The sequence below is a fragment of the Phyllobates terribilis genome, unplaced genomic scaffold, assembly GCF_046119375.1.
Source record: "Phyllobates terribilis strain yellow unplaced genomic scaffold, ASM4611937v1 Scaffold_3__8_contigs__length_932513732, whole genome shotgun sequence".
Lineage (NCBI taxonomy): Eukaryota > Metazoa > Chordata > Amphibia > Anura > Dendrobatidae > Phyllobates > Phyllobates terribilis.
Window position 1 is genome coordinate 402,254,615 of NW_027362763.1, and position 22,831 is coordinate 402,277,445.

The window sequence follows — 22,831 nt, forward strand, 5'->3', positions numbered from 1 at the left end:
TCTATGACATCCATTTACCTATACCTTTTTGCCATTTCAATCAATATCTTACTTGTCTAAACCTCTGACATATATAACATCTTTATGTATACTTTGTGGTTTGCACATTGATATTAATAGGTTACATAGCCATTTATATCATGCACTTACCGTTCTCTGTCCTTGTGCACACAGCTGGATATATCTATTTCCCTTTTATATACAGCTGTCTACATTAGATTATATATTGTTTATTTGTGTTTCTGTGCTTCCATTGGTTTTTCCGTTTACCTTATGACTGGTACTTTTGACTTTAATGTCCAGTAATATGTATCCCACCTTTTTCATTTTCAAAGTGCAAGGCAGCTTAGAAGAACCCCTGGCTGCTGTTTTTTGGCACAAGGTTAGAGGAGGCTGAGTCTTTATAGAACTGGGAAATTTGCATCACCTGGCCTTTCCTAATGATGATAGTGAACCAGCCATAACCCTAACAGGCTAATTAAGGTCTGAAACCTCGGTCAAAGTTATCCGAGCACACAAATCTCCAAGGGTGCCCAAACTTTGGCATTGGCCTATTTCCCCTTTTGTAATTAAAATGTTAAAAATAAAATGACTAATATATATATAAAAAAATTTTTTCCTAAAATACAAAGGATGTGTGTCATCTTTAACTTTAGGCTTTTTACAGATAATTTCATCTTCAACTTGATTTACTGTTCAACAAACAGAACAGCAAAAGCAATAGACGGAATCTTTTTAAAAAAATTCCAAAATTCAAATAGAAAATAGCAAAAAGGCAATGGTAGTTACCAGCCAAGATGTTCTAGGAAAATGCACAACAGAATGCAGCAAGCCCCCTTTTGTAAGAAGGAGGTAACACAGGTGCAGAATGCTGATGAACAACCACTCTCAACCTTTTACTCCATGGAGGGGGTGATTGTCTAGGACTAAAACTACACACAGATGAAACTTGCAATAGGGCGCAATTCACACTCATGTAGCACCGTGCATTTTACTTGAACATCTTGGCTGGTAACTACCATTGCCTTTTTGCTATTTTCTACTTGCTTAACTATTCACAATAACAGTAATTTTGACCATGTGTGCCCAAACTTTTACATGCCACTATATATGTAGTGAAAACATATATGGTTAGAAAGGACAAACTGGTAAAATGAAATAGGACACAGGGTTACTGTGTGTACATATACCAGAAATGTGTAAGCTGGTATACTTCAACTGTGGCTGCAAATAACTGCACCGATGCAAATGGCTGCAAATTACAGCAGACAAAGGGTAACGTGAGCCCAATAACAAATACAGTTCAAGGGATCAATAGCCAGAGGATATCCCGTGGTTAGCCGCAGGGAGAATGCTTGAGTACAATCTCCCTGAGTAAGTACAGCATAGTTAGTTCCAGTGGCTGATGTAAGTGGGGTACTTAGTCCCACAGCTCCCACTCCGGCATTGTGCGTGAGGCAAGGTGCTGTTCGAGGTAAATCCGTTGCAGGAGCTTCCTCCCGTGTATGCCCCTCTCCTTTGCCTGTTAGGGGATGTTGAGACGGTAGCACGCTGCGGCACGAGCGAGGGGTGTGTGAAATGTGACATCACTGCCAAAGGGCTACAGGACCTCAGTGCGACCACAAACCGACGAGTTTCGAAGGAAGCGCAGTCCTTCTTCTTCAGGGTGTGCCCACCCAGGTATAGCAGGTGTAAAAGCCTTGCTAATTAGAACTGTCATGTAGTGCCAGATAGGAGTGCATAGGGGAGGGGAAACCACTGAAGCACCATAGGAACAGAAAAGGTGCAAAGGGAAAGAGCTCTGCAGAATAGCAAAGATGAAAAACGTGCACAGTGAAAGGATTAAAATCTATTTATTTATTTATTTATTTAAATTCTTAAAATATATTTGCTTAGATTATAGCTAAAATACATTAAGTCGCATAGAGTCCTTCCTAGCCCCAAGTACAAATAAAAATGATGAATATATTTATTTAAAGGGCTACTACATGAAAGAAAGAAATCAGATAAAAATCTTATTGTTTTTATTTTTACTTTACTCTGCCTTTTGGCAACACAGAACGCACAGAACACTTATTTCCAGTGCAATCAGGAGATCCCCCAATACACATTAGGTTTACCTCACATTCATCAATTGTGTTTAGCCACATGTAAAAGTATCCATCTTTGATAAACATAAAGGGCAAATGGGATGTGGATGTAGTCTTAGGAAAATCACATGGAGCAAAAACTACACTGTAGTACTAGATCTGACCATCAGATGGCATACATTTCCACTCTAACAAGGCTATTGTACTGCACAATGGAAACTGCATAATATGGACATACATTGGCTTGAGGCAAGGAAGTGAACTATATGTGATCTGTATGGTATAAGACAAAAAGACTAGCAGCTTCACTTCCCTTCCTCTCTACATACCAATGGCATCAAGGCCCTCAGGTGTTCTTGTGAAACCAGAAAGTATTGTCACAAGAAAGCATAGAAGAGGTACTGTGAGAGTGAAAAAAAGCATTTACATACAAGGATGCACACATAGCCACATAAATAAATTGGATCAGAACATGAAGCACATTTTTCATTTAGAATAGATGCATTCAGTACATGTTGAATGTATAATGTGACGCCACAATTCTCGAAGAAGCCCTTTTAGTTTTGAGTTTACCCTGGGTGTTGGGGGACTCGGTGTCGGGCCCTGTGATGGAGAGGTGGGATGCAGCCGTGGCCCGGGCCCGACCCGTGCTCAGGGCTGTCACATGAAAAGGAAGATGTTGTGGGCTCGTCCGGGTTGAGTGGCTTATTTTAACGACTACGCCAACTGTGGTGCCTGGTGAAGGGTCACCAGCGCCGCTACAGTCTGCTGAGGCCCGGTGTCATGGCGGCCAAAGTTCTCACTGCTCCCCACAGGCAGAGAAGGGCCTCAGGGCAGGCAAACAGGATGGAGGGGGGTTAGTAGCGCGGGGAGTACAGGCACCGCGTCACATGGTATGGCGCATAATGAACAGTCCGGAGGCCATAGGGGTGTACTTCCAAGGCTTTACTCACTTAGAGATGACAGCGGGAAGACGACTCCCTGCTCCCCACGGAGTCTTGCGGCCACCAGGGACGGGGGTCCGACTACCTCCGAGGAAGTCCAGTGTTCGGTAGCGACCCTACACCAGAGTGTTCCTGCACTACAGACTTCACCCTTTCCCGTCTGTGCGTGTGTAGATAGGCCAGGTCTCCCTCTGAGCTCCTCTCAGGACTAGGGCACGGGTGGCAATTCCTCTCCATCCGATGCCCGGTGGGATCCTCAGGGCCTAACCGGGCTTTCCCGTCCAGGACATAGAGCACAAGGTCGGGGGCCGGTACCCCTCTTGCAGCCGGAATCCCTCCGAATAGATCAGGTAGGTGAGGACAGGTGGCGTGTTCCGCTCCGTCTGCATCCTCCCCGGGACCCATTTGCTGGGAAGCCACACTCTAAAGCTCCCGGGCCTTCTTGATCCTGGTCCTTGGCTGGGTTGAGACATTCCTTGTCTACAACCTACCTTCGTCCCAAGGCCAGGGTACGAGGGCTGTGTCCCTTACTGGTGCAGGCCCATACAGGATCTGTGCTCCCGGAGGGAAGTCACATTAACACACAGTACATGACCGCACAGCTCGCCCAACTAATCGCTGGAGAGAATTAGCAGAAGGACCAGCAATGGACCGCTTGACAGACAGACTGCCAGAGACCAAGATCAAAGATGGCTTTCTATTAAATATGAAATCTAAAGTGTAACTAACTTGTAAGTGCTCCACCCTCACCCACTAACTGGTTCCTACCACTTTGTGTTCCCCAGTCTCCCTGTAACCAGGGGAGCAGCACTTAGTGCATACGAGCTCCCTCTGGTGGAGAAGTGTGGTGTTGGATGCAAGGCTGGGTCACGACTATCACACTGGCCTTACATCAGAGGAAGAACACCACACTCCATTAAAGAAGTGCAGCATTCCTGTGGCGGTCGAACCCTCAGGGGTGCCACATTCCCCCCTGGTAAAACACAGCACGTCCACGGGCTGCAAAAGAAGTAACACCCAGGAAATTTTCTTTTTATAATAACAAAACTATCTTCCCTTTATGGGAGGCACATTTCTTAAACGTTGCATAACAGGTATAAAAATACAAAAGTATAAAATGATAAAATTATTAAAGTGCTAGCATTTTTCCAGAGACATTAGTGCAAACAGACAGGTTAAGGTGCAAAGACGCAGAGTCAGTTCAGAAGTGCGAGGGACCTGTCCTAAACCCCCAACGTTGGCCCTGGGGTGGCTCCAGGGCATGAAGATCCCGAGTTGGACCTCCCGGAGAGCCACCCTCAGATTTTTTTTTTTCTTCTGAGGTTTTAAGGTAGAAAATATCCGCGGTTTTGTATAAAACCAATATGGAGCACCTAAAAAGATGCAAACTATATACATGAGGAAAGAGTCTGTCTGCTAGTCCGCAGGGACACGTGTCTCTAGAAACCGGGTAGGAAATTAGGCATAATAGAAAAAAAAGTCAACTTTTCAAACTTGTAAACAAGAACAGAAATAGCCGGGGGCTGCTTTAAACCTCGGGCTGTCTTGTTGGAAAGGGCTCATTCCTCCCGACGGAGGCTAGCCGGTCCCCTGAGGCTGAGCGCGGGGTGGCGTCGCTCCCGGCCACTTTGTGTTCGTCCAGGGCGTACCACCCACGCTCCCCCTGGTGGCGAGAGAAAGTCACTGTGTCGCCCGGGAAGAGGTTCCGACCGGGGTGTCCCTTCATGAGGCGCGGCTCAACATCTTGCCGGCTGACGAACACATCGTCCTGGAACTGGGGACACCGGATGAACCCCCTCCCCGCCTCATGATGAAAACGGACGACTTGGCCTTCGTACCGGGGACTGGGACAGGTGGCCTCCTCCTGACGCGCCTGAGTTTTAGCAGCTTTGGTCCTGACCTCGAGACGTTCACAGCGCTGCTCCCGCCGACGCTGCTCCCATGCGAGCTGGAATATCTGGTCGCTGCACCACTGAAGCTCCTCCGCGCTTCAGCCCGGGTATCCCGGGGGAAGCCCATTAGGTCGCCCCCCTGGTTTTCCCAGGCCCACTCCTCAGCCTCGGGCCAGGTTACTGCTGGTGCGGGTAGCGGGGTTAGAACGGGTTGCTGCGAGTCCTCTGTAGACACGGACCAGTCCGGGTTGGAGCCGGTAGATTCCTCCGCAGCTTCAGGCACCTCCGTTTCAGGGTTTGGGCGGCATCGCAGGTCCCCACCCACAGCAGCCGATTGCAGCTCTGGAGCCAACGCCTGCTCCCAGGTGACCGCGTGGGGAATTAGGTACTCCGCCATGAGGTCCAGGATAGTCACGGTAGGCTCTGCAGCCGGGGCAGGGGTTGCACATTCACCCGCCGCTGGGCCGCTCTCGACCTCTGTCACCGAGTCGACTTGTCCTGGGACCTCTACTCCTTGGCGGCCGTCCCAGATACGCAGCAGCATCTCCTCCCGCCACGCAGCCGTCGCCGCTTCCTGGGCCTCTCTCTGCCTTCTTAGGAGTTCTGGAGCTTCCTGATGGAGAAATGTAATATCTCCCAGGGTCAACACGCTGCCGCCTTGCTCTCTGCCGGGTGAAGGGCCTGAACCGGGTTCAGTAGACGCGTGGTCTTGCTCCCCAGAGGCATCCATGTCTGCCTCTGTTGACTACCAAACTCCGACTGCAATGGCCGCACCTTGTTGCTTTGCTTCTTCCTCCTCTTTCGGGGCAGTTCCTGGGCGGAATGCTGACAGGCCTGCCTTCGTTCAGCCCATCCAATTTGACAGGCATTACCCCGCGGACAGTCTCTGATGGAAGGGGCAGTCCACATTTTTGGTGCCAAGCGGGAGCCCAGCCCACGATGGGAGGCGTTCAAAGACAGTCTTTTCACAGCATTATGGCGCCTGTTCTTCTTGGGCGGGCGCCATTTTAAGTGTAAAACAACAGTTCAAGGTGTAAGGCACACAGCACCTGATAGCAATGGGCACTTCTTCCTTTGCTGCGGGCACGCGATCCTGCTGACTACGCCAGGTTGTGACGCCTCAATTCTCGAAGGAGCCCTTTTAGTTTTGAGTTTACCCTGGGTGTTGGGGGACTTGGTGTCGGGCCCTGTGATGGAGAGGTGGGATGCAGCCGTGGCCCGAGCCCGACCCGTGCTCAGGGCTGTCACATGAAAAGGAAGATGTGGGCTCGTCCGGGTTGAGTGGCTTATTTTAACGACTACGCCACCTGTGGTGCCTGGTGAAGGGTCACCAGCGCCGCTACACTCCGCTGAGGCCCGGTGTCATGGCGGCCAAAGTTCTCACTGCTCCCCACAGGCGGAGCAGGGCCTCAGGGCAGGCAAACAGGATGGAGGGGGGTTAGTAGCGCGGGGAGTACGGGCACCGCGTCGCATGGTATGACGCTTAATGAACAGTCCGGAGGCCATAGGGGTGTACTTCCAAGGCTTTACTCACTTAGAGATGACAGCGGGAAGGTGACTTCCTGCTCCCCACGGAGTCTTGCGGCCACGAGGGACGGGGGTTCGACTACCTCCGAGGAAGTCCAGTGTTCGGTAGCGACCCTACACCAGAGTGTTCCTGCACTACAGACTTCACCCTTTCCCGTCTGTGCGTGTGTAGATAGGCCAGGTCTCCCTCTGAGCTCCTCTCAGGACTAGGGCACGGGTGGCAATTCCTCTCCATCCGATGCCCGGTAGGATCCTTAGGGCCTAACTGGGCTTTCCCGTCCAGGACATAGAGTACAAGGTCGGGTGTCGGGGGCCGGTAGCTCTCTTGCAGCCGGAATCCCTCTGAATAGATCAGGTAGGCGAGGACAGGTGGCGTGTTCAGCTCCGTCTGCATCCTCCCCGGGACCCATTTGCTGGGGAGCCACACTCTAAAGCTCCCAGGCCTTCTTGATCCTGGTCCTTGGCCGGGTTGAGACATTCCTTGTCTACAACCTACCTCTCGTCCCAAGGCCAGGGTACGAGGGCTGTGTCCCTTACCGGTGCAGGCCCACACAGCATCTGTGCTCCCGGAGGGAAGTCACATTAACACACAGTACATGACAGCACAGCTCGACCAACTAATCGCTGGAGAGAATTAGCAGAAGGACCAGCAACGGACCGCTTGACAGACAGACTGCCAGAGACCAAGATCAAAGATGGCTTTCTATTAAATATGAAATCTAAAGTTTAACTAACTTGTAAGTCCTCCACCCTCACCCACTAACTGGTTCCTACCACTTTGTGTTCCCCAGTAGAGATGAGCGGTGTTCGACTAGAACTGTTCGCCAATCTCAAACTCGAGCTGTTTTGGGCGGTGTTCGAGTTGTTCGACGAACCCGAACGATTTGCAAAAAATTTGGCTGTTCGAGGTTATTTTCGATAACTGTTCGTGCACCAAAAGCGTGTCCTGCATGTCTGGCGCTATTTAGAGCACCAAACATGCAGGGATTGTCTGCCACTCACTGTAATGCCACAGCCATGGTGGTTGTGGCATTACAGTGATTGCCCAAATCGATGGGAACAGTGCTCACAGTGAAACATGAAAAGCCGGCAATTCAGCAGCGGCATACACCGGTACCCGACAATTTAGAACCGAAAGAATAGAGCTTCACACATAGATTAGATAGATAGAAACATGTCAGTCACATATATAAGAAGTACAGTGACAGTGTTGATTACTGTACTTGTCATTTAGTGTAAAGGATTTATTAAAAAAAATATTAGTGTTTTCATGCACCGTCTCTTTAAAAAAGCCAGCCGGCAATTCAGCAGCGGTACCCGACAATTTAGAATAGAAGGAATAGAGAATCACACATAGATTAGATAGATAGAAACATGTCAGTCACATATATAAGAAGTACAGTGACAGTGTTGATTACTGTACTTGTCATTTAGTGTAAAGGATTTATTAAAAAAAATATTAGTGTTTTCATGCACCGTCTCTTTAAAAAAGCCGGCCGGCAATTCAGCAGCGGTACCCGCCATTTTAGAATAGAAGGAATAGAGTATCACACATAGATTAGATAGATAGAAACATGTCAGTCACATATATATGAAGCACAGTGAGAGTGTTGATTACTGTACTTGTCATTTAGTGTTAAAATAAAGGATTTATTTAAAAAAAAATTGGCGTGGGGTTCCCCATAATTTTAGGCTCTAGTGGAGGTTAAGCAGACAGCTGGGGCAGATGTTTGAAGCCTGGGAAGGGGTAATACCCACGGAGCTTCCCAGGCTACTAATATCAGCCCCCAGCTGAATGCCTAGCCTTTACTAGCTATTAAAATGGGGGACCCCAAAAAAATTGACGTGGGGTCCCCCCTATTTTAATAGCTAGCAAAGGCTAGGTAGACAGCTGGGGGCTGATATTAATAGCCCAGGAAGGGTGCCATGAATATTGGCCCCCTCCCAGGCTAGAAACACCAGCCGTCAGCCGCCCCAGAAATGGCGCATCCATAGGATGCGCCAATTCTGGCACTTAGCCTCGCTCTTCCCACTGCCCTGTAGCGGTGGCAGTGGGGTAATAGGGCTGGGGTTGATGTCAGCTTATAATGCCAGCTGACACCAAGCCCAGGTTAGTAATGGAGAGGCGTCTATAAGACACCCCCATTACTAACCCCATAGTCAAAGTTAAAAAAAAACACAAACACCCAGAATAAAGTCCTTTAATTGAAATAAAGACACAATTCTTTATTGTTCTAAATTAAACCATACTTACAATCACGCCCATTCCAGCTGAAGCCAACGATCTCCTGCAATAAAAGAAAAATAATAAAGCAACATCATCCTTATCTGTCCATGGCTCCCACGACAGCTTCAGCTCTGCTACATCGAGATGACAGGCTGGACCGCAGCAGAAACCTGCCATCCAGCCTGTCATCCCGCAGACACTGAGAAGCGCAGGCATGCTTGCGCTCCTCAGTGTCTCTCTGTGACGGCATCCAGATGAGCCGAGTTAATGTCCAATGAACTCGGCTCACCTCATGCATGTCACTGACAGCGTGGGAAAATTCTCCTGCACTCAGCGCTTCAGCGTGAGAATTTTCCCACTCTGTCAGTGATGTGAATGAGGTGAGGTTATGTCCAATGAACTCAGCTCACCTCATGCACGTCACTTGTGGAAGGGAACGAGCACCGTTTGACTTTTTGAATGGAAAAATGGCTGCAATCATGAGCGAATGCCATGTCGCATTTCGTGTGCCCCTGATGTGTCTAAACAGTGGAAACCTCCCACAAGTGACCCCATTTTGGAAACTAGACCCTTCAAGGAATGTATGTAGAACACTTTGAACCCCCAGGTGCTTCACAGAAGTTTATAGAGCCGTGAAAATAAAAGAATCCAATTTTTCCCACAAAAATGTACTTTTAACTCCAATTTGTTGTGCAATTGCTCCTGAGTACGCTGATATCCCATATGTAGGGAAAAACTATTGTTTGGGCGCACAGCAGGGCTTGGAAAGGAAGCAGTGACGTTTTGGAATGCAGACTTTGATGGAATTGTCTGTGGGCATCATGTCACGTTTGGAGAGCCCTTGATGTGCCTAAACAGTGGAAACCGCCCCCAAAATTACCCAATTTTGGAAACTACACCCCTCAAGTATTTTATCCAGGGGTATAGTGAGCATTTTGAACCCACAGGTACGACACAGAATTTGATAACATTAGGTCGTCATATTGAAAATTTTCATTTTTTTTCATGCAAGTTTAGTTTTAGCCCCAAATATGTAATTTTCACAATAGATAATAGGAACAAACAGTCCCCATAATTTGTTATGAAATTTCTCCGAAACACGATGATGCCCCATATGTGGTCAAAAACTTCTGTTTGGGCACATGACAGGGCTAGGAAAGAAACGAGCGCTATTTGTCTGGAATAGATTGTGAATACCATGTCGCATTTGGAGAGCCCCTGACATGCGAAAATAGCAGAAACCCCCCACAAGTGACCCCATTTTGGAAACTAGTCCCCTCAACGAATTCATTTAGGGGTGTACTGAGCATTTTTAACCTACAGGTGATTCACAAAACTTTATAACTTCCAAATGTGAGAACAAAAAATTTAATTTTTTCCACCAAAGTACTGTTTAGCACCAAATGTATAATTTACAATAGGAGAAAACAGACCCCAAAATTTGTTATTCAATTTTTACCAAACACAGTGATACCCCATATGTGGTTGAACCCTACTGTTTGAGTACACATCAGGGATCGGATGGGAAGGAGCGCTACTTGGCTTTTAGAACACAGATGACCCCATATTGGAAACTTCACTGCCTAAGGAATTCATCTAGGGATGGTAGTGAGTATTTTGAGCTCATAGGTACCTCACAGAATTTTATAGCATTGGGATGTGGAAATATGACATTTTTGTGGTAAAAATGTAATTTTTGTATTTGCTGCAAATTTTTCAGTTACACAAGGGTTAGTAGGTTAAATTGGACCTCATAATTTATTGCATATTTTCTCCCGAATGCAGTGATGTCCCATGTGTCATCAGAAATTACTGTTAGACCACGCGTCAGGGCTGGGAAGGAAGGAGCGTTATTTGACTTTTGGAGCAAAGATTTTGGTAGAATAGTTTGTGGGCGACATTTGCGGAGCCCCAAAGGTGCCAGAACAGCAGAAAAACCCCAAAAGTGACCCCATTGTAGAGGTTACACCTCTCAATGAATTAATCTACGGCTGCAGTGCCTATTTTGTAACATTCACGCCTGGCTTTATTCTGGAGAATTGCAAATATGCCAGTTTAGTGCCCATACATTGTACCCCCATATATTGTAGCACCCCCCTACATTGAGCCCAGCTTGTGCTTCTGGAGACATGCATCCTGTAAATTGTTAAGTGCTCTCTCCCCCCTACAATAATGCCAAACATATTGAATTGAATGTTCATATTCAATTACCTCCAGCTTTTTCCTCAGCTATTCTCCCTTCCAAAAGTAGGGAGCAGACCCAGGGGTTTCCAAATACCTTGTCCCAGTGTTGAATATACAAGCATTAGTATAATTTATTACGTTATACATCTATTAATAGATATTAGTTTATATATCCCCATGGCTAATGACTACATTGAACTCCAGTTATATTTGCATTAAGTACCACATAGAATGCTAGAATACATGGTTTCACTGCAGGAAGCATGAAGACAATAGTGACTGGTGGTGGACAAAAGAAGCTTCTGCCTGATCCTTTGTGTGCCATTGTACTATCTGTAAGGTGTTCAGTACCAGTTTCAGCTCTCACAGGGCTGGACTTCACACCGCATCGGGTTTAAAAGGCAGCAAATTTGAAGATGCTTCACTTAAACATTTTGGGATTAAGGGGACATAGTGTACTTGGCATTGTGCAGTAAAAGTCAGGATGAATCTGTTACAGTCTCCCACGCTGAGACTTTCTGTCCTTCTGTCCATGTTTTTGGTTATCTGTGATGGCAGGTAGGTGTGCAGAATATTCTACAATTGTATTTTTCAGCATTATTGTCTTTTTAGCTATTTTGTGACTGCTAACAGTTATTTATTTGGAACAACCTATATGTCTGTCTATCAGTCTCTCCATCCATCTCTCCCTCTCCTTTAGTATATATAAATATGTGAGTGTGTATATATATAAATATATATATATATATATATATATATAATATATTGCTGTAAGAGATAAAAAAGGAGGCCAGAAGAGGAAATTTAATGAATATTAGATTTAAGGTCCCATCAGAGGAAGGAACGCCTTGTTGTGGCTGATGGGCTCCCTTGAATTGGCCTATTTGTGCACTAAGTACCTTCATTTTATAAGTATACTCTATATAGCAGTAATTCTTTGTATTTATCTATCTATTATCTATCTATCTATCTATTTATCCATATCAGTAATGCATCTATGTATCATCTGCACTTCCATCCATCCCCACACATACACTTTTAAACTAAAAGCAACCATCTATTGCTTTATAGCAGATTACTGTACATTTGTGAACATACTGTAGCACAGTGTAACTGTTATTAGAGCCACATTTACTTGTAACAATTGATCAATTCATTGCCAATCAATCGATTGTTTGAAGAATTGATTTTCACATTCTATAGAGATGAACATTTCCATGTAATATTTTCTTAAAAATACTGATTTTTCTATATGAATTCTAACGTAGAATTAATAATATACAATAGATTTATTATTGTTTGTGTTGCTGTGCTTTTCTTACACTGACCAGTTATTGTTATGATCACTCAGAAACAGAAGAATAATGACATCAATCACTGCATATCAATCGACCTTAAGGGCAATCCTCCCCAAAAACCAGCACCCAGATTTCACCATTCAACCAACCTACCCCTACTATTTTCTTTGACACAGAGGGGAAGGGGGGCCACATATAGGTACTCCAGGTCACTCGTGTGCTTAGACCAGTTACTCATATGCTAGCTCGTACCTCTTACCAGTAAATCCTAGAATGGGGTCCACAGTAACAAATATTTTGGATAATTGAAAGTAGTCAGTACAAAGCTCATTTCAAATAGGATAACTGTGAGGTTGTGATTATCTATGTATCTGGTGATAATTGAACTTCATGATCAATTAGACCAATTTTCATTTTGCCTTACAGACCATCGTATTACATTACAGCACCAAATTACATTATCCCCGGTGAGAACACAACATTGGCGGTCCACTGGTTTGGGGGGAAGTATTCTGAAATGATAGTGTCTGCAGGAATTATGACAACTACTACTATTTTGGTGAATGTAAGCAAAGAATTCCACAATGGTGAGTGTAAAACAGATTTTTATTACACATAATGTATATAATTGTTATATGCTGTGTGGCTGACTTGGATATTTTTGATCTTTTTCAGATGATATTGGGACACTCAGTATACCCGCAGTAAGTACATGACATGCAATTTGCATTTGTAAGTAATTATATATATAGAGAGAGTATTGTCCATATTATAAAAAAGATAGACCAAAGACTGAGCTTACTTTAGGCCATGTGCACATGTTGAGTATTTGGTGAGCTTTTTATCTCAGTATTTGTAAGTCAAATCCAGGAGTGGAACAATCAGAGGAAAAGTATAATAGAAACACGTCACCACTTCTGTATTTATCACCCACTCCTGGTTTTGGCTTACAAATACTGAGGTAAAATACTGACCAAATACTCAACGTGTGCATGTGGTCTTGTAATTTTCCTCTGATTGTTCCTCTCCTGGTCTTGGCTTACAAATACTGAAGTAAAAAACTCACTAATAATAATAATAATAATACTCAACATGTGCACGTGGCCTTATTGTTCGATCACTGTCATCATTTTGGCCTAATTTGGGATTCCTTCTAACCAAGACAGACTGAATAGAGGTATTAATGGAGTTAATATTGACTATATATGGATATAGTATTCATAAAACATCTCTTTTCTATCTCAATGCCTGTTACTGCCAAACCATGGTCTGATATGGTAAAATATAACTGCACATTATTTGCACTTTCTATGTGTTGAGCTGTCGAGTAGTCCACACTATTGGGACTATATGCTAAGGAGTCAAATATTACACTGTCATGGTCCCAATGTAGGCTGTGCGTCGGACTCTCATCGATCCGGTATTGATGACCTTTGGTAAGGTTACAGAGAGTGTGGAGCATGCGCTGTGTGATTTTCCCCACAGTGTGCCCACACTATGTCCTGGCATAGTACCTGTGTACTATGGTGCTAATCTGTAGGTACATCTGAAGACTGAGCTTATGGCGTCTACAAATTGGGAGTATAGTATGCAGGCGCTCGAAGCACGCATGTGTAGGATTTTGGAAACCTAGTCATACTGACGAGGGTGGCAGGGTGCGTTTGAAGAACTAAGTATGGGTGTGGATGGGCATGCATCTTAGCAATTCATTAGCATATGGAGGACTAGGAGACACACAATATATAATAGATGGAATATTTAGAGATGTGGCTCGCACTAGCTTTCACAAGCTTATAGCGGACAAAAGTGGGTAAGTGCAACAATAAAAAGTACATTTACAGAAAAAGCTCACCAAGCCCTATTTCAGGAATAAATTACTTGCATCATCAAAAATGCCCTGACATTTCCTTTCAATCTTAAAGAGGTGAGAAAGAATTAGGATGGAAATTGGAACCTACTGTATCTTAAAGCTATTAGTAGTGAGTACAATGTCATGACATATGAAACACAATATTATGTTTTGGGCAGATACCAGCGGACCCTTTGACCACTTCTTATACACTGGCTGTGATTGGCTGCGGCGATAATACATTAGCATTTTCTCAGCGGATACAAGTGAAGATGCAGATGAAGAATACATCGATATTCATACAAACTGACAAAGCGAGGTACAAACCTGGAGAAAGCGTCAGAATCCGAGTCATCTCTGTAGATCATGACCTGAGACCACATAAAGGAGACGTGGACATTATCATCAAGGTATGATTAAAGAAGCAGAAAGCGTAGGCTAATTGTGGAAGTTTTTCAGAATCAGCAGTGAATGTTTCCGTTGTTTTTAGAGGAAGATTTAACCTCTTCATAAGTGAAGCCATGACTTTTTTATTTTTCTGTCCACATAGACGTATGAGGGTTTGATTTTTATTGGACGAGTTGTAGTTTTGAATTCCAACATTCATTTTACTATACAATGTACTGGAAAAAGTAAAAAATACCCAAGTGCAGTGAAATGGAGAAAAGAGTATGTTTATTGTGTGGCCTGGCAATATGATTCTCCAGGTGCAATTACAGCGATAATAATCTTGTAATTTTTTTATTTTAGTAGTGATAACAAAATTCATTAATTTGTGAAAAAACATTGGTTTGTGTTACCATTTACTGACACCCATAACATTTTTGTTTTCCGATCGATAGAGCTGTTTGATGCTCATTTTTTACGTGGTGAGTTTTTATTGCTACCACTTTGGCATACATATGTTTTTTTATCTCTTTTTTGTTGCAATTTTTGTGGAGGAGCAGAGACTAAAAATGACAATTCTCAAGGTTTTTTTTTGTTTGCTTTATGTTGTTTACTATACAGTATTTGCATTATGTTATCTTAATTTTTTTATTTTGAAATGCATTTATTATATCTTTATTGAAGGATCCACAAAGTAATATTGTCCAGCAGTGGCTACAAATGAAGACAGTCTTGGGAATTATTTCAAAAGTGTTCTCGCTTTCGGACAATGTTTTGCTAGGTGACTGGAAGATACAAACAGCATCAAATGTAAGTAAGAAGATGAATTACCCCAGTCATGCTTTAGATGAGTAATTTAAAATGTTGTGTAAACTAGTTCTTAAAGGGGTTGTTCCCTTTCGGATTTTTTTTTGCATAAGCTCCGTTAGTAAGAAAATAAACTGGTCTTTACTCCCCCTCCCCAGCCCAGCACTGAGTCTCTGCCATTGCTCCCATTGTCTGTTGTCATCTCCAATACTGATGACATGTCAAAAGAGCGACAGCCAATCAGTCAGCTCAGCAGCCCTGATCAGCCCATGCCGTCTACTTCAGTTACTTATTGCCTGCGACTGTCATCGTGACTTCAACGCTGCCGTCATAACAGAAGCAGAGACTCAGCTCTGGACCCAAGGAGGGTGAATAAAGCCCAATTTGTCTGTTTTTTTTTTAACAACTAATAGAACTTATAAAAAATACTTTTTTGAAAGGGGACAACCTCTTTAAAAAACATCAAAGACCCTAGGAGGGTGAGTAAAGCCAAGATTTTTTTTACATCTAATGGAGCTTACAGGAAAAATAGTTCTGAAAGGGAAGAACCCCTTTAACCCTTTTACAGCCTGGGGCGTAATAGTATGCACCAGGCTGTCACGCCCTGTTCAGCACGGGCGCCGGCGCTGAGCCCACACTGAACCGGGCACATGTCAGTTGATTTATACAGCTGACATGTGCCCGCAACAGCCACGGGTGGAATCGCGATCCACCCGTGGCTGTTAACATGTTAAATACCGCTGTCAATCTCTGACAGCGGCATTTAACAGCGCCGCGCCGGAAGCGCGTTGCTTACCCCGCCCATCGGTGACCCCGTCACGTGATCGCGGATCACTGATGGGTGGGCATGACAACCCTGGGTCTGCAGCAGACCCCAGTAGTTGTCATGTACTGATCCCTATGAGCGCCACCTAGTGGTCGGCGCTCATAGCACAGGAGCATTTCTGCTACATAGAGGTGATCTGCTCATCACCTCTATGTAGCAGAGGCGATCGGACAGTTGCTGCTTCTAGTCTCCTATGGAGACTATAGAAGCATGCAAAAAGTGTAAAAAAAAATGTTTTTAAAAATATTTAAAAAATTTAAAAAATATAAAAGTTTAAATCACCCCTCTTTCGCCCCATTCAAAATAAAATAATAATAAAAAAAACCACATACACATATTTGGTATCGCCGCATTCAGAATCGCCCGATCGATCAATATAAAAAAAGAATTAATCCGATTGGTAAACGGCGTAACGAGAAAAAAATTATAAACGCAAGAATTACCTTTTTTTGGTTGCCGCAACATTGCAATAAAATGCAATAACGGGCGATCAAAACATTGGATCTACCCCAAAAATGGTATCAATAAAAACTTCAGCTCGGCGCGCAAAAAATAAGCCCTTACCTGGCCCCAGATCCTGAAAAATTGAGACTCTACGGGTCTTGGAAAATGGTGCCATTTTTTTTTTTTTTTTAGCAAACTTTGGATTTTTTTTTCACCACTTAAATAAAAAATAACCTATACATGTTTGGTGTCTACGAACTCATAATGACATGGAGAATAAGAATAGCAGGTCAGTTTTAGCATTCAGTGAACGTAGTAAAAAAAAACATCTGTGGTATTGCACTTTTTTGCAATTTCACAACACTTGGAATTTTCTTCCTGTTTTCCCGTACATGATATGGTAAAACCAGTAATGTCGCTCAAAAGTACAACTCGTCCCGCAAAAAATAAGCCCTCACACGGCCATATTGATCAAAAAATAAAAACGCTATGGCTCTGGGAACAAGGGGAGCAAAAAACGAAAATGCAAAAACGGAAAATCCCAGGGTCCTTAAGGGGTTAAACAAACTAGTTTTTGTCGACTGGTTTATTTATGTTTCTTTCATATATAATGTGTGAAATGTTTCATATTTGCATTGATGAAATTACGGTATACTCACATGTTGCAAATTTGCTACATGCTGAAGAAAATCAAACTATTCAAATGGGCAGATTTTCCACAACAAAAATTTCCACAAAAAATGTGTTGTCTCTCCAACGCGTCAACACAACATAACATTTTGATAGTTATTGATCTCCACGTTCTTCATAAAGTGATAGGCTAGAATTATAATTGGAAAATAGGATAAATGGCGTGGGCACTTTAGGAAAACGAAAATCACATTGGTTGTTTATTCAGAGGACGGGGTATGTTTGATATATTACATGAAATGTTTGTTACTTTCATTAGTTATTTTTGCTTTTGTGCTCCGCAGGGTCATCAACAGTCTGCTAACTTTTCTGTAGCTGAATATGGTATGTTTTAAGATTTGTATTTATTGAATGGAATAATAGAAACTTTCAGGGAAACCATTTCAATAGACACATCTGGCCATGTATAAACTTTAAGATTGAAATGATGATGAATATGCTAATTGTTAATTGCACTAACACTGCCTTGTTACTTATCAGATCAAAGACCTAATTAAATATTCCTATTTGTGATTAGAAATATCACATAAACTTTTATGTGTTTAATGTTTTTGCAGAATCTCCAAAGTTTGATGTAATCCTAGATATTCCAACCTTCTACATTGACTCAAAGTTCCTCATCCTCAGTGGTACAGTCACCGCCAAGTACGTCTATCTCATATATAAATAGCATATATACAATTTGTCAAAATCTATCTGTCTATCTATCCATCCATCCATCCATCCATCCATCCATCTATATATCTGAAATCTGACAGCATTTTTTCATATGTAATCCAATAGCAGCATAATGTAGGAGCAGAGACCCTGATTACTGAGATGTGTCACTTATTAGGTTGTGTATTGCTGTTTCACTACAACCAATGTTTTATCAGCAGGAGATTATCACTACAGGACAATTGGCCTAGTGCATCCTAGTCCAACCCTGCTCCCAGCATTGATTAGCAGCTCTCTGACACTATACATAGGAGACAGAAAGCTGTGGTGTGGACGGGTTATACACAGCTGAGCAACTGAGCTCTCCTAGATCTCTGCAGCAGAGAAAACTGTGACTCTATCATAACTGCTGCACCCAGTAAACTAAGTGATAAAACGCTGGAATCAGGGTCTCTGTCCCTACCTCATGATGCTCTCAGATTACATAGCAAAACCTGCTGAGAGATTCCCTTTAATATTATTTTAAATTCTAGGTACACCTCAGATACACCAGTCAAAGGAAATGTAACAATATTAGTGAAACCATTGAATATTTTGGAAAATTCAAATTACGTCACTAAAACATATGAGGTATGTACCATATGTTCTGTCTTTTATCAATTATTTAGTTTTGTGATTTTTGGCAAACTATCCCATTTAATGATTTTCCTGTCTATATGAATTGACGTACAACATGTGTGGCATCGCACTAAACAGGAATCTGACTAATTGAATTTCACCTTATTAGATCCTATGGTCTCCCTTCAAATAAAGAACACAATAAATGTTATTATTATTTTTATTGATTCCATAGGAATTATATGCCCATTTGGCTGACTCAACTTTGGTAATGGTAGGGGGAAGTAAACACATGATCCTCACACCACTGAGCATTGTTTCTTTTTAATGTGATAACAAGCTGTGAGGTACCACTAGTCTGGGGAAAACAAAGATCCATTGACTAGTTAAAGCGCTAATTAGCATAGGAAAAGCAAACTTTATAAAAACTTTTTTTAAACATGTATTATGGTGATAATCATTATTAAGGGCTATTTTGGCAAGGTATTTAAAAACAAATACACACAAGCTGGTCTATTGGAGGGCATGAGTGACCTGTCAGGTTCCCTGTAACATTTATTGAGTGTTTTTTCAGGCATTTTCCAGATGGAATCTGCCTGTAAAAGACGTTGCTGCACATACCCTTATAACTAGGGTTACAAGACTTAAAGAAGCACTCCGATCAAAATGTTTATTCTCTTAGTATATTGCAATCATCTTATTATACAGCACTGTGTATTTACAATAGCTAATTCTTCACTTTTCCATTGAGTCTATGAAATCACGTCATTAAAAACTGACTAGCTGAATCCTTGTAAGCTCTATGTAGAAGCAGTAGGACAATTTTCCTTGTATGAGTCATAAGTCCCTGGCAGGGGGGAGGAGCGGAGCGGTTGGGTCAAAGTTGAGGAGGGGAATGAGGAATGCAGGAAAAGAGACTTCCTGTTTATACATAGAGCAGAGAAAAGAGAAGAATTAACTGGGTAGAAAGGCAAAATGAGCAATTGTAAGTGCACAATGCTATATAATATGATTGGAATATATTAAGAGTATATAAACTTTGATGGGAGTACTTCTTTAAAAAAGAAAGCTTCATAATACCAGTTATTTTAAGACCTGAATCTGTGGATTGAGAGTCCCATGGCTTCAAGGATTGGTTAAGTGCATTCCCTGTACCATGATGTAGTAAAATGTGCTAATAACGATGAATATATATTAGTGCTACATGCTGATAACTTATTTTGTAGCTCTCAGGATCCATGAACTTCAGTTTCACACGAACAGAACTACAAAAGGTGGTAAACCGAGAAGGAATGAATGTAACGGTTTCTGTAACTGAAGAACTCACAGGTAAAGTTAATATCCCTTTAATTAAAGAATGCAAGAGATATAAAGTAGTACACACATACTGAGAAGAGTAAAGTAAAATAGCATAGCCTTGAAATGGACTCCAAACTAAGACTAGGGCTACACAGCGACGTGTTGCGATTTCAGTGTCGCACAACATTAGATGTAATAATTCCTATGGTGACATAATGTAACTGCAAAAAAGAGTTACATATGTTTCCAAATGTGTTTGATTTTCTGTTGCCGGTTGCATGTTGCACATGATAGACTTGCCATAGACTTCAATGCAAGTTGCAACTTCTAGTGCAACACTCCCGATGTCGCCTTGCAACATCTCATCTGATGATTTCCTATTATATCACACTGCAACCTGCGACTGCGACTTGTGACTCACTTGCCATAGACTTCAATGCAATTCATCTGAAGCTGCGACTTCCATGCGACTTATCTGCGGTTTGGCCAATATTTTTTTACAGCAAAATCACCATTGTGGACAAGTTGCACAGATGTTTTCGGTTGCACAGCTTGTCTGAGAATTGCTGGCGTGGGACGCATGTCACTGTAGCCCAATCAGAGTATATTAAAAATGTCGTGCTATAGCACATTGAAGTCAGGTTTCACAAGTGATTTTAGCCATGTGACTTGTCAGAGGACTGATGTCACGTGACACACGTTCCCCTGCAGCCGTAGCCTAATTATGAATAAAAGATTAGACTATCAACCATCCTACGGGCAAAGTGAACCTAGTCATGCACATGCTACAGAATCTATGCTCTGAATTGGATGAGTATTCTACTCTATGGTTCATTGTAAAGTCATTTAATACCTAATCTCCCTTCAAACTAAGTAGAGCTTGGCTATCCACATCAGTGCCATAGACGTAGAGGTTGCGAGCGTGACCAGCTGCTCTATTTAACCCCTTGCAGATTGTGTCCAGGGGACAATCGGGCAGATTACCGGACACGAATCCCACATTCTATCAATCACTTGCTTATGATGAGGATCCCTTACTAGATTTCACAATACTTTAAGAGCATACAATATATAGATAATATGTGTAAAGCTTCATTCACAGGGAGGGACCAATCTGTAGCAATAAATGACTGCTGATCATCGGTGGTTTAATAACCTCCTTATATTGGCTGACCGCTCTTCAGTTGCGCACTGAACGATAAATAATAGATTTTTCAGTGCGGCCTGCCATTGTTCTCAGCAGAGCAAGTCCTTGTTTACACAGGATGATATGTTGCCTATTACAATGGCCTTTTCTGCAAAGCAAACCAAAAGATAATTTCACCTGATGAACGAGCGCTTTGCCTGTTTGTCGGTTGATCAGCAGGCTATTGAGATTTTACGATTATCTTGAAATGAGCTTACCTAGGAATGCTTGTTCATGATTTTCTTCAGTGTCAGGCTGTGTGCCCACGATGCGTTTTTGGTGCGTTTTTTGGTGCATATTTGCAGCGCGTAAACGCTCCAGAAACGCATTGCATACCTTATCCCATGACTTCCTATGACATTCTGCAAGTTCTGTGCACATGGTCAGGATTTTTTCTGCGCAGATTTTACTCGCAGAAAAAATAAAGACATGACCAATTCTTGTGCGTTTCTGCATGCATATTTGCCTATACAATGCATTGGAAAAACGCATGGCAAATACGCATACAAAAACGCGTGGAAAAACTAAATGCGTTTTTCTGCCAAGGAGATGCAGAAATGCTCAGGAAAATTTCTGCTTCATTTCTGCACCGTGGGCACTAAGCCTCAGACTGGGATGGCAAAGGCCCACCTGTAACAATGACTCTGGTGGCCCTGTGTTGAGCTTATATGCAAATATTAGATTGACTTCACTTGCAAATTTACTTTTGTTATATATAATAATAAACTAAGTAGTTTTTCGAATGTATGGTAAGTAGGGATGAGCGGACCTGAGGACGTTCAAAGTTCGGTATCGGGTACCAGAACTTTACCCGAACTTGAAATGGAACCCGGACCCCACTGAAATCAATGGGGACCCAAACTTTGGAGCTGCAAAAATCTCTCTTAATCTCCCTCTCCTTCTCCTTTTCCTCCTCCCCCCTTGGTCTCCACCTCCTACTCCTTCTCCTCTGCCTTGGACTTCTTCTCCTCCTCATCCCCCTCAGATCCCCCCTGAAATGTATGTTCAGTAAATGCACTCAATACTTGGTCGGGGCTCCTTTTGCATCAATAACAGCATCAATGCGGTGTGGCATGGAGACGATCAGCCTGTGGCACTGCTGAGGTGTTATGGAAGCCCAGGTTGCTTTTATAGCAGCCTTCAGCTCATCTGCATTGTTGGGTCTGGTGTCTCTCATCTTCCTCTTGACAATACCCCATAGACGCTCCATGGGGTTAAGGTCAGGCGAGTTTTCTGGCCAATCAAGCACAGTGATTCTGTTGTTTTTAAACCAGGTATTGGTAATTTTGGCAGTGTGGTCAGGTGCCAAGTCCTGCTGGAGAATGAAATTTCCATCTCCAAAAAGCTTGTCGGCAGAGGGAAGCATGAAGTGCTCTAAAATTTCCTGGTAGACGGCTGCGCTAACTTTGGTCTTGATAAAACACAGTGGATCTATACCAGATGACATGGCTCCCCAAACCATCACTGATTGTGGAAACTTCACATCAGACCCCAAGCAGCTTGGATTGTGTGCCTCTCCACTCTTCCTCCAGACTCTGGGACCTTGATTTCCAAATGAAAATTGGAACTCTGAGACCTTGTGCAGTGTGTAAGTGACTGCCTTCTGGACATCTGTCAAGTCAGCAGTGTTCCCCATGATTGTGGAGCCTACTGAAACCGACAAAGGGACCTTTTTAAATGGTTAGGAAGCCTTTGCAGGTGTTTTTTGTTAATTATTTTCATTTACTGAGATAACGAGTTTTGTGTTTTCATTGGCTGTAAGCCATAATCATCAACATTAACAGAAAAAAACACTTGAAATAGATCACTCTGTTCGTAATAACTCTATATAATATATGAGTTTCACTTTTTGTATTGAAGAACTGAAATTAATTAACTTTTTGATGATATTCTAATTTAGTGAGAT

The 22,831-nt window shown here is 42.9% G+C and overlaps 1 protein-coding gene across 1 annotated transcript in view; it reads left to right on the plus strand.

The window, feature by feature from the left end:
• Positions 1–11,348: 11,348 nt before the first annotated feature.
• Positions 11,349–22,831, plus strand: part of LOC141258554 (CD109 antigen-like) — a 42,686-nt gene continuing 31,203 nt past the window's right edge. The window contains exons 1-9 of the mRNA XM_073673533.1: positions 11,349–11,422; positions 12,589–12,749; positions 12,838–12,866; positions 14,191–14,421; positions 15,083–15,208; positions 17,450–17,489; positions 17,723–17,810; positions 18,356–18,452; positions 19,667–19,769. Of these exons, the coding sequence (XP_073529634.1) occupies positions 11,349–11,422; positions 12,589–12,749; positions 12,838–12,866; positions 14,191–14,421; positions 15,083–15,208; positions 17,450–17,489; positions 17,723–17,810; positions 18,356–18,452; positions 19,667–19,769 (949 nt within the window). The remainder of the gene's footprint in view (positions 11,423–12,588; positions 12,750–12,837; positions 12,867–14,190; positions 14,422–15,082; positions 15,209–17,449; positions 17,490–17,722; positions 17,811–18,355; positions 18,453–19,666; positions 19,770–22,831) is intronic.